The sequence below is a fragment of the Halichondria panicea genome, chromosome 5 (genome assembly GCF_963675165.1).
Source record: "Halichondria panicea chromosome 5, odHalPani1.1, whole genome shotgun sequence".
Taxonomy (NCBI): Eukaryota; Metazoa; Porifera; class Demospongiae; order Suberitida; family Halichondriidae; genus Halichondria; species Halichondria panicea.
Genome location: NC_087381.1, coordinates 3568619 through 3581419, shown reverse-complemented (window position 1 = coordinate 3581419; position 12801 = coordinate 3568619). Strand labels below are relative to the sequence as shown.

The window sequence follows — 12801 nt, the reverse complement described above, 5'->3', positions numbered from 1 at the left end:
AGAATAATTGTCACGGGTATACAGCTGGCACAGGAAAGTCGTCTACATGGACTACTCGGTTATTCACAATCACTGTTCATTTCATTCGATTCATAAATAAATAATATACTTAAAATTACCACATTGTACCAAATGACTGTACAACAAATACAAAATTGCTCGCTCGCCCCAAACATGCTCTGCATGCTCCTAGTAAAATTATTGCTGATTCAGCAAAGCAATATGGATTGAGCATGCGCAGTAATCTCTTCTACTGACAGCCCCTCCTCTTTTTCAGTTTGCATTTTGTCCAGATTTGCGAGGTTTCGGATTAAAGGGGTCCGGATTAGCGAGGTTCTACTGTAGTATTTCAGTATTAGAATGGACATATGCATTCAGACATATAGAAGCTGAGGTGGTAGTCAGTTTAGTTTTAAATAACTATTCTGCGCACCTAACACTATAATTTACAACAATCATGTAATGATGATAATTATATCTGGAATATTCATTAAACTGTACTATAATTTAGCTACATAATTATGAGCTTAAATTGCGCCAGAAGTGATCTAAGCTCCCAAATATCCAAATTTTTCCAGGGGGGGGAAGCATGCCCCCCCCGGACCCCTGTAGTTTGGCATGCACCAACTTCGCGTCGGAGGCAAAGTTGGTTCCCCCCCTATATGTATTTTATATGCCCAATTTGCCCCCCTGACCCAAAATCCTGGATGCAGCCTGGTATACAGTAAACTCTCGTTAATCCGGTCACCCTCATGCAGGACAGTGTAGTTTGGCCGCATTAGCAAGGTGGCTGTATTTCATACCTCGAATCCAATGGCTAGTTTAGAAGTTCTGTCTCCGAGGCATCAACATGCAGTACACACAAACACTGTGCATAAAATAACGCGACATCCTGTCAAACTCGCAATTGACGACGCTTTACGCAACACACAGAATTTAGTAAAAGTGCAAATAAAGAGGATCAATCTGACTATATTGTCTCTATTTAAATGGCTGCTACAGCTGCTCAACGATCAATGAAGTTTGGCTTTAATTTTTTTCATTCGTGGATTTGCAATTAATGCTTGGTTCGAGTTATGCCTATAGTTTTGCTTATTTGGAATGCCATTGCAGAGAGTGCATAGCAAAACTTGGCCCGGAGTGCATGTTGCTACTTTATACTTAGTATATATAGCTCTGCACTAGAACGCTATAGCTATTGTCATAGAACCAAGTATAAGCCCCGATTTGAGGCCACGGGTGGGCCTATATTCGAGTGAAAACTTGCTGTTCACGATTAAACGCCCAGTCCCCTAATAATCCTGCAGAAAAGGTTGGGTGTATTTTCGCAAGGGTATGGTAAACGTCATATATCCGGCCGTATTATTAATAAAAATCTGGTTTGAGACTATTAGAACTGACCATGCAGTGTACGGAATAGTGAGGTGGGCCGCATTTCAGGGCGAATTTTATGCAGTAATGATCTCTAGCTAGCAAATATCGATGAGATGACCATAATTCAGAGAGCTGGATTAGCGAGAGTTTAGTGTATAATACTGTTTAGTGGGTTATTTTTGTATGGTGGAAATTTTCGTATATTTCGTATTATTGAAGAGCACATACGAAAATCAAGATTCGACGTCGACTATATCTTAGCTGTACAAAAATGAAAAATTAAATGGGTCGTTCATACGAAAATGTGCACCAACGAAAATTACCCGCTATACATACCTACAATTCTATGCCTAATATCACTCCCTCCCCATCATTGCATATTATTCTTTGTGCCATAGAAATTATCCCAAGCTGTAAAAGACATCGAGATTCTTATCTCTCGATTGAGCACTGAGGACTATTGGAGTTTCTTTACCAAAGATTTTTCCAAACAATCTTCTCTAAAAATCTTGCTAAAAAATGCAAGATGGTCATAGCAAGGATAATTGTTAGAAAACAAACACGGGGAGACCAATCAGTTTCTGTGAAAACAGAAGCGTTTTTTAAGAATCAAGGGCTGGATATGAAAAGCCTCAAATTCAAAGGAAATTTCTCTAAGTATTTTTTTTATTTATACATTTTGGTAACAAAAATTAATTTGTTTTTTCTATATTTAGTTGTTATCACTGACAAATCACAAGCTGAAACCAAGACAAGGACTAAACCTACTAATAAAGGGAATATTGAGAGGGTGAGGTCCGAGCTAGCTGGAGAAGAGTTCAAAATGGCTGTCACACAGCCTGTAAAGGAGACAGTGGCTGCAGGCAAAGCCATCATTGGCTTCGGAGTAAGACTGGGGCAGTGGTTTTCATCACTTGTTCATTAATGTGATTAAACATTGTTTTTTATTGTGATGTGTGAATGTTCATAAACTCAATTTTGAGCTTTTCTCAATCTGCAATGTATGACTGCGCCCATGCCGCCATGCGGCATGAATTATTAAACAGCATGCTTGTGCATGTTTCTATCCAGAAGTGTATAATAATATGTATACATGAATTGCACTGACAGCTATGGATTGCACTGCTTGAATGATTTATAGCATAAATATGCTCTAACATAATTCCCCCTGCACTAATTTTGTTCATGTATGGATGTGGGCCCCGGGCCAGGGGGGGGGGGGTCTTTGTTATCCCTGAATGATGAATGAGGCCTATTAAATCAGTCAAACAGATTCATGATGGTAATACGATTCTGCACGAATTGATACTCGTACTCGTGTATATATAATTATAGGACCATGTATAGCAGCACTCTTTTTACAGATTACTAGCCTCGGTCCCAGGTCGATTTTTTTCATTAGTCATGAATTCAGTACGTGCATACAGACTGTCGGCAACATTTTCATGAACATAATTATGCTCGTCTCAACAGATGAGCCAACCTCATCCAGTTTAACATAAAGGATAAAATTAATATAAAATGATAAAATTATCTGTGCTGCATGTAGCACTGCGGGTGCTAATGCCTCGGTGGAGGTGTCAAAGCTACATAAACTAAACATACAATCATGATGGACATTTTTGCATTAATTATTTTGCTGACCGACCATGATTTTATAGACTCAAAGCAGGCTTTTTTTTTAATGGTCAAAATTATAATGTGGAAGAAAAAATAAACATGTACGTATTTAGAGGTCATACATGTACGCATAATAATTATGCGTATTATTATAATTATAGCCTGACACTGGCCGAGCTGTCTCTAAAATAAGGCTATGATTTTTCATCCTGTTCTACATAGTGAAAAATCGGCCTTGTTTTAATATCAGCTAGCTTTGAGAGCCTGTAGTGCAGTGCAGAGCAAGCGTTAGCCCCATCATGAGTTGCCTGTCGGTGCTGAAAGCCTGGTGGAGAACGTTGTTTGATCTTGTGGTGATTGCCATCCTGTTCATATTGTTTCTTGGGTTGGTCATAGCCGAACGAGTGGGTTCCATTGTGAGGAGAGGTTTCTACTGTGATGACTCGTCCATTAGGTTCCCTGCCAAGCCCAGCACAGTGCCTGCTGAGGCACTTGTTACTGTGGGTATTCTGCTAGTTCTTTTTGTGGTGAGTTGGCTGGCAAAGACGTGTTTTAAAAATTAGAAGCAAAAATTATTCGCTAGATACGTACGTGTACGTATAGATATATATATATCTATACAGTGTAAAAGTGTCCCCCGCAGTATAATAATATTACCCCTTGGACACTTTACTCCAGCGTAAAGTGTCCCTTGGATACATTACTCTAGAGTATCTTGTCCCCCTTGGACACTTACTTCGGTAGACTCGCGGGCGGGCCGCCACTTTTGCACGACAAAAAGTAGACTGGTCAAACTCCGTATAATTATAGAATCCTGTGTTACACAGTCAGCACATCAGATGAGATTCTAAGTGGCTGTGTTTTTTGTGACGGCCGTGACACTTAGATTTTAGCTACACTACACAACAAGTATTCTAGTACGTATAGCTATGCTAGTGCCTATGGTGGTGAGCTGATACTCTGCATTCAACTTATCAATGATCTTGTGGTATCCGCATGCGTTCTAGCCACTTGAGCTGCCGCTATTATACTTGCACAAGATTCTGCAAGGAGTTTTCTACTTTTTGCTGTGAAAAAGTGACAGCCCGCGAGTGTATTATTCTGAAGCAAGGTGGCAAGGTGTATATACCCCGGAAAACATTTCTCCAGAGTAACGTGTCCCCCCAAGACCAATTACTCCAGAGTGAAGTGTCTCCGCTTGGTGTCCCCCTGGACACATTACTCTGCATGTAGCAATGTGTCTGGACTCTAGAGTGATTACTCACCGATGACGTTGTACCATGTTCTTTCTACTGCGGGGAGGGCGGGTCCTGCCGCTAGATCTGTAGTCTAAAAAGGGGTGTGGCTGCTTTGTCCTTTACAGTTTCTGAGAGGAAATACAGCTCTGAGCTTTGAGACAATTAGCTTATGAGTTCCGTTGATTTAATGAGACTAACTGTTCCTTGCAGTTGATTGGAGGTAATCTATGGGAGCGTTTTGTCTCACACAAGTCCAAACCAGGCAAACAGTTTCATCCATGTGGGGCAGAGTCCCAGTCCTGCCTCATTCCATACTGGATCGTCAGGATTTGCTACGAGTTCAGATGGTACCTTGTCGGTAGGTCAAACTAAACACAAACTACTAGCTGGTGATTCTATTATTGTCAGTACCTCGATTAATTAAAGCTTGTAGTCAAACACAAAGGGAAGCGTTTCACTATACCTAGCTAGCTAAACTTTGTGTGTGACACGGATTTTTTCTGGAATACCATAACAATTCAGAGTAAGTGCCCCTACGTATATACACCTTTAGTGTTAGGATCTGGAGGGAATTGAAATCACGTCCTGATACACTCTTCCCCCATCCGTTTCACATGCTATTAGTGTAAGTCCTCGGTAGTAGTTATTTACACGTTGTAATCAAGTATTACGTGTTTTCCTCGTAGTACATAATTTTATATCCATTTGACTGCTCAAAATTCAACTGTTGTTGTCTTTCACTCTGATTACTGTTTGCGGATGTTTTAGTTGCAATTAAAAGTTGCTGGATTGGCCCAGACACCAGCATTGTCATAATTCTATGCAGCCAGTGCTTACTGCATGTTATGAATACCATTTTGCATTGTTAATAGGCATATGTAGACATTTATGAAATGCACGTGCATGAATTTGAATAACATTGTGACCGATTGACATGCAGTTCTCCTATATGCTCATTTTTTCCAAGCATGCATTTTGGTGTTTACTCCAGCAACTTTCACTTTTTGCAAATGTTATTACATGTGTGGTTTAGTTTAATACTTATGTGCACATCCCAAGACAACAACTTATGTTTCACAGGCTATCTCATTACGTTGATCATCACCGATGCTGGCAAGATAGTGGTTGGTAGACTGAGGCCCAACTTCATGGACGTGTGTGATCCTGACTTCTCCCTGTTCAACTGTACAGATCCGTACGGAAACCCGCGCTATGTACAGGACTATGTCTGTCGTGGAGACAACTCCACTGTTGCTGCGTCAAGGTGCATAGAATAGATTTGAAAGTGCGTGTAACAATTACCGTATAGAGGGTAATTTCCGTGGGGTAAACAATTCGTTTAACTCGAAAACTGTGATTTTCGGGAGTAAAAAGTTCATTGCCCGCACTGCATTCATACGTTCCAGTAAGCCACACCTACATTAAAATTTCATGGAGGTCAGCTTGCCCACGAAAATAACCCCCACGAAAATACCCGCTATACAGTAGTGAACTTGTGGTTGGTGTGCTTAAATCACATTAATCACATAATTATTACCTGCTGTGGTTACAAAATGAAATGAGCCAAAAAATGTAGTAATTAGAAATTGTTGACTTGTTCTCATTTCTCATTGCACAGAGTCTCCTGGCCTTCTGGACACTCCTCAATGAGTGCTTATGCCTTCATTTTTCTCGCTGTGAGTTCGGAGTAACACTTTAAGCATCTAGACCTCGGCACTTTTTTGGGGCAATGAAGCAGTATACACCTACGTTTAACCTATACTTTCCTGTTATACTTTAACGTTTGAACACATCCGTCCATTCTGCACAATTATCTTTATCTTAAGCACCTGTGGATATCCCATACCTTTTCTCCAGCTTGCAAGTCTATATTATGAGCTTTTACAAATTTGACTTTTTGTAGCTATAATTATGTATATTGACGGGTTGTATCTCCTTGTACAGCTGTACCTGTCCTGTGTTCGGTCGACTTATCAGCGTTCTGCCTTCAAGCTCATGTTGATGCTGTTCTCGTTTATGCTAGCACTGCTGGTTGGGCTCTCTCGTATCTCTGACAACAAGCACCACCCTACTGACGTGCTAAGTGGCTGGATCATTGGGGGAGCCGTTGCCTTCGTTGTGGTGAGTCAACTACCATTACATCACCGCTATGAAGATTATTATGCCTCGAAGCGTAGCCACACGACGAATACGTAAAGCTGACTGTTTGTGTTTGTGTCTATTCCAGCAGTTGCAATGCGACAAAAACTAACAGCTCTGTAGGCTTCTAGCCATGTTCTCTTGGATTTTTATACGTGGGTTTGCACGAGTTTTATGACTAGTTTTACTTACAGTGAAGGCTGTTCAGTTCACAAAATACAAATAGTTCAGGCATCAGAGCAAACAAGACTTTGGTTGGCCATTAATGGCCAACCAAATGTTGTTACCTGAGGCGCGCGTGGGCGGCCACACAGGTATAGTCGTCGTCTGTTGGTTTGTTAACCCGAGGTGCGTGAGCGGCCACTGGTTATAGTAGTTGGGTGAATCTACTCACCTGGATGCCAACAGCACTGCGTTTACAGCATGGATAGTCTTTACACACAACAAGTTATTAGTTTTAATAGTGGCAGAACTTGATGTTAAACCTTCGTTGTCAAATTAAAACGAGCAAAAACTAAGAAGCTTGTGACTGGGTCTGCTTACCTGGATGCTCTAGCACTGCGTTTACAGCATGGGTAGCCTCCACACAACAAGTCAGTACTTCTAATAGTGGCAGCTTTCGGTGTTAAAGCTTCGTTGTCTAGTAAAAGCGAGCAAAATGTAGCTTGAACAGAGCTTGGCACATGCGTTATTATGTCTTGAGGCGTAGTCGCACGAGGGATACGGTAAAGCTGACTGTGTGTCTGTTCCAGCTGTAACTGCTCAATGGTTACAATGCGACGAAAACTAACAGCTTCTATAGGCTTCTAGCCACGTTCTCTTGGATTTTGGTTCGTGGATTAGCAAACTAAAGCTTCTTTCTTGAGTTATGGCTAGTTTGACTCACATTGAAGGCTGTTGCAGTCTCTTTAGAATCTTTCATAGCATCATCTGTTCGCACAAACTTTCTATTCAACTTATGAGTTAGCCTTGCACTAAAGCGCTAGCTTTTTGTTAGCTACAAGAGTCAGAAAAAGCTGCTAAAGAAGTTAGTAGCCATTATTGAACCTTATTCCTGGATGTAATGCGCATGCGCGCTCAATACCACTTCTTTGTTGTCCTGGTAATCCACAAACCAGATAACTCTTTTTAGACTGATACTACTTTCTGTGATTGAATTCTGCTTATCTCACAGACTACTGACTATGCCTTTGACAAACGTTTGCTCCCACTGTTTGGCTACAGGCCATTTAAAATGATCAGTATGCACTATTAACTATGGACACCCCTTTCTTGTGAAACAATCAAAGCACATTGCAAATTATTTACCTCTTCTATAACACTCTAATACTTTGGAGCGAAAGCAAAAACATGGCGAGAGGCATTAGCAAGCGCACGCTTTTATAACTGAAGTGATCCTGTACCTACTAGGAACAATGGAACAGGGTCACTTAGAAAGCTAGAATTATAGCTCCTGCTGCTTAGCCAATTTAGATCCTACTCCATGCAGAACCTGGAGCCTACTTCTCTGAGATTCCAGGCTTCTTTTCTGTGATCCTATAAATCCACAGTGCATATATCCTATAGTACCACTACCTGTTCTCAGCATTACCTGTTCTTCATCCAGTCTGGTTTACTCCTGAGTTGCTGTGCTAGACATACATGATAACAACATCACTACATACACTGCATTATATCACTTTTCTGGTTTCTTTATAATCATGTCACCAGCCAAGGGTTTGCACTTTAGTGCTCTAGTTAACCCGAGGCGCGTGGGCGGCCACGGGTTATAGTAGTCTGTCTGTTTGTTTGTTAACCCGAGGCACGTGGGCGACCACGGGTTATAGTAGTCTGTCTGTTTGTTTGTCTGTTTGTTTGTTTGTTTGTAACAAGTATATCTACTCACCTGGATGCCATAGCACTGCATTTACAGCATAGATAGTCTTCACACAACAATATCTTGGTTTAAATAGTGGCAGATTTTGATGTTAAAGCTTCTTTGTCGAGTAAAAGTGAGCAAAAGCTAAGAAGCTTAAACTTGCCACATGGCCTTGAGTCAAGGTACGGGATCACTTCAGCTGAAAATACGTAGTCAAGGCTTGATTATGTATTTTCAGCTGAAGTGATCCCGTACCAGGAACAATTGTCAAGAAAGTAGAATTGTGACTGGTTGTTGACTGACTCTGGATCCTATACGTACTCCAGCCCATACTTCTCTTAGTCTAAGACTCCAGGCTTCTTTGCTGTGATCCCAGTCCATAGTGCATGTCTCATGCATGTACGTTGTTAGTTTAGTTTTATTGCTCTTGAGTTGCTGTGCTAGCGCATGCTAGTCATACATGCTACATGCACTGCATTATCACTCTTCTGGTTTCTTTATTATCATGTCACCAGCCGAGGGTTTGCACTTTAGTGCTCTAGTTTGTCTGTTTGTTTGTTTGTGATGGGATTTTCTACTCACCTGGATGCCACAGCACTGCGTTTACAGCATGGATAGCCTTCACACAACAGTATCTTGTTTTAAATTGTGGCAGACTTTGATGTTAAAGCTCCTTTGTCGGATAAAAGCGAGCAAAAGCTAAACTTGCACATGGCCTTGAGTCAAGGTACGGGATCACTTCAGTTGCAAATACGTAGTCAAGGCTTCATTACCTATTTTCAGCTGAAGTGATCCCGTACCAGGAACAATTGGCCTACTAGACTATGGCTATAACCAAGCCCATCCACGTGGTTTTAATCATTATGCCTCGAGGCGTAGCCGCACGAGGGATACGGTAAAGCTGACTGTGTGTGTCTGTGTGTCTGTGTGTCTGTGTGTCTGTTCCAGCTGTAACTGCTCAACGGTTGCAATGCGACGAAAACTAACAGCTTCTATAGGCTTCTAGCCACGTTCTCTTGGATTTTGATTCGTGGATTAGCAAACTAAAGCTTCTTTCTCGAGTTATGGCTAGTTTGACTCACATTGAAGGCTGTTGCAGTCTCTTCAGAATCTTTCATAGCATCATCTGTCCGCACAAACTTTCTATTCAACATATGAGTTAGCCTTGCACTAAAGCGCTAGCTTTTTGTTAGCTACAAGACTCAGAAAATACCTGTTAAAACAGCTAGCTAGCAGTAGCCATTTGTGAAATTGATCTCTTTGGACACACCCTTTAATTATTCCTATGGATGTAATGCGCATGCGCGCTCATTCCCCAGATCCAGATCCTCCTGGCAGAATCATATTTTTCTTGAGGGCCTGGTAAGCCACAAAACACTACTATAGATAACAATATGCATGTACACAAGTCTTTTCTTCTTAAATATTATAATTATACACTGCATGAACTACAGATCCAATTTTCTTCTTTCTTGAGGTCCTGGTATTAAAGCCACATAATACAACAATAGATGCATGTAATAAGTCTTTTCTTCTCAGTGACTTTATATAGATAAGCTAACTTTATGAAATAATTATGCACTTCCGCTTATAATTAATTGAAAACAAAATCTTCTTCTTTGTTGCTTCCTAGATCCTTGAGGTCCTGGTATAAGCAGCCACAAAACACAACAATGATACCATAATTATACAATTGCAAGTCAGTTTTAGACAGATTATTTTATACACTTTTTCCTCTTCTATACTTTCTCTTCTATACTTTTGAGCGAAAGCAAATCATGGCGAGAGGCATTAGCACAGCGCCAGCTTGAACACTAGTTGGTTTATGACTGAAAACTTTGTGAAAGCCTGAAGAAAGGACAGACTAGACTTCTTGGACCGAAGAGATCACTATACCCTTCTCTAAACCTTGTCCCCAATGTGGGGATGAGGTCCACATCAGGACACTGAGGTGTCCAAATTGTGACCATGTTCTACGGAATAGTAAGTCCCTTACTGTACGTAGAAAGCGAAATGCAGCATGTACGATGGTACATAGAGCTTTAGAAACATCAAGCAAAGCTCAACAACGACTACAGCAAGAGTGTGAGCGCGCTAACAAAAACCGAGGTGAAGAATCACCTGAAACAACTTGTAAGCGTAGAAAGCTTGAGCATGAGCGTATTATCAAAAATCGAGGCGTAGAATCACCTGAGACAACTCAAAGGCGTAGGAAGCTTGAGCATGAGCGTGTTATCAAAAATCGAAGCATAGAATCACCCGAGACAACTCAAAAGCGTAGAAACCTTGACCATGAGTGTGGAAAAGGGTCACTAAGGTAGAAAGCTACAATTGTGTCTCGTTGTTAGCTCTTTGCTTGAGTCTGAATCCAGCACCAAGAAGCCATACTTCTCTAACACTCCTGGCTTCTTTGCTGTGATCCTACTCCACAGTACATCTCATATAGAGCCTCATAACTCCAGTTCACTCTATAGTTTTATTGCTCCTGAGTTGCTGTCCTAGACATACATACTAGTTTCTTACAATCATGTCATCAGCCGAGGGTTTGCACTTTAGTGCTCTAGTTTACTTGTTTGTGATAGCCTTTTCTACTCACCTGGATGCCACAGCACTGCGTTTACAGCATGGATAGCTTTCACACAACAATATCTTGGTTTAAATAGTGGCAGATTTTGATGTTAAAGCTTCTTTGTCGAGCAAAAGCTAAGAAGCTTGAACTTGCACGTTGGCAGCTAACTAACTAGCCTCCTTCACTGGCCTCCCCTGAAGAGAAGGCCTGCTACTGACTGCTTGCGCATGCGCAACATTATTGGATATTTGTTCTTGCTAAAGTTTCAGGCATCATATACAGTAGACCAGTAGTGTACAAATGTACTATGAGTGTCTGTAATCACAAGTCCTTCGCAAGATGATTAGCAGCCAGTCTTCTACAGACCTATAGCTATGGCCATGTGCTAGATCACGTGCTTGACTATATCACTGCTAGTAGCAGGTCAAAGGTCAACAATAAGTCTTGTGATGAGCAACCGGTATGTTTTCAAGGTAAATTGACCAGGCTCAAAGTAGGGTACGGCAGGGGGATGAGAAACAAGTAATTGATTTGGAGTGGCCTTAGCCTTGCCAGCAGATGGTGTCTTTGATATGGCGTATAGGGAACGCCATTCCCTTAGTTGTTGAGCTGTATCAGTTTCATCCAGTAAATGTCTTACTGTTTCATAAAGGTCTCTCTAACTGTTCTCTCTTCCTCTTCAGACAGACGACAGACGAGCTGAGCTTCTGTCTCATTAGCTTCTTTTTGTTGTCAAACTTCCCTTATAGTCTTGCCAGCAGATGGTGTGTTTGATATCCCAATGCCATTGCCTCACTGCCTAGTTATTGAGCTGTATCAGCATGCAGTGAGTTCGAGTAGAAATAAAATTTAATGTCTTGCAGCGATCGTCACGCTAAAGTTCGAGACAAACAGATCGCCACGCTAAAAAGCGTGCAAATGGAGCGATTGTCATGCTAAAAAGCTTCAAGTGACAGACAGACAGACGGATATCCGGTCGCTGAGCTTTTCTCTACAGCTAGTACTCGAAACTATGGGACTCACCTCAGGGCTCGCCCCAATAGTTATACCTATTTATAAATGCCTTTTACCATACTGGAGGTCAGCAAGAAACGTTCAGGGTTTCATACAGGATTTTTAGCTGGGAGGGAGAAACGTTTAATTGAGGGGGGTCTGGGGGTCCTCTCCAGGAAAATGTTTTGAGGAATGGTTATCTGAGGTGCAATTTGGGTTTTTGTGTGCTTCAAACCACACATTTTATAATTACTAGTCTATTTTTAAGGAGAAAAGTCATACATTTTTATTATGACATCATTAATTTTCAGATTTCTAGCGGGAAATCAATCCCAGGGCACCCCACCCCCCCCCCTCTGTATGAAACCCTGACGTTTTTTCTTTCTAAAATTCAAGAATATGTATGCTTAAAATGGCTGTCAGAGCCAATCTCCTGTGAGCTTTCATTCACCTTCTTTATCTCTTTGCGTGGCCCTGCCAAAGCTATCTAGTAAATTTTCCATGAATTTACTACGTTTCAGCTGGTTATAGCTCATTGGTAGCTCATATTATATACGAGCACACGTTTTACTATAAACGTCAGGTATGAAACAAAGCACCGGCCGATTCTATATAGTAAGCTGATATGTCATGCATGACCAAACGCCAGTTCCATGTAAACTCCTCACCTCAGAAACTTAATAAGAAACAAACGCCTGGGTAATTATAGTCATTAATAATAATTACTGTTGCCTGTTATACTACCCTCACTGCAGGTGTACTTCAACCTTCGCTACTTTGGGGAGCTCAAGTCTGATCAAGGTGGTTCAGAACAGTACCAGGCCATGGAGGAGTCTCAGAAAGTTGACAAAAAAATACCGCAAAATAATGCGTGAAACTGTATAACTAGGTTAGGATTTTTTAGATCATGTTTGTTTTTTATCCAGTTTCAGCTGTGATTTAAGTCACTTCATAGTTACACGTATCCGTATTAATTACACATTGAGTTTTAATTACAGTGGAACCTCGAG

General features: G+C 41.2%; 1 protein-coding gene across 1 annotated transcript; it reads left to right on the top strand.

Annotated features, from left to right (window-relative positions):
• Positions 1-3205: 3205 nt before the first annotated feature.
• Positions 3206-12788, top strand: LOC135336180 (phospholipid phosphatase 3-like). The gene is made up of 6 exons (XM_064531908.1): positions 3206-3521; positions 4443-4590; positions 5313-5496; positions 5851-5908; positions 6177-6353; positions 12547-12788. The coding sequence occupies exons 1-6, from the start codon at positions 3294-3296 to the stop codon at positions 12664-12666; spliced, it is 915 nt and encodes a 304-aa protein (XP_064387978.1). The 5' UTR covers positions 3206-3293; the 3' UTR covers positions 12667-12788.
• The last annotated feature ends 13 nt before the right edge of the window (positions 12789-12801 follow it).

What these genes read in the sequence shown, in the direction of transcription:
- LOC135336180 (XM_064531908.1), top strand. Translation starts at nt 3,294, where the DNA reads ATGAGTTGCCTGTCGGTGCTGAAAGCCTGGTGGAGAACGTTGTTTGAT. An exon ending in TTCTGCTAGTTCTTTTTGTG is followed by an intron (nt 3,522 to 4,442) that starts GTGAGTTGGCTG and finishes TGTTCCTTGCAG; the next exon opens with TTGATTGGAGGTAATCTATG. An exon ending in GTTCAGATGGTACCTTGTCG is followed by an intron (nt 4,591 to 5,312) that starts GTAGGTCAAACT and finishes TATGTTTCACAG; the next exon opens with GCTATCTCATTACGTTGATC.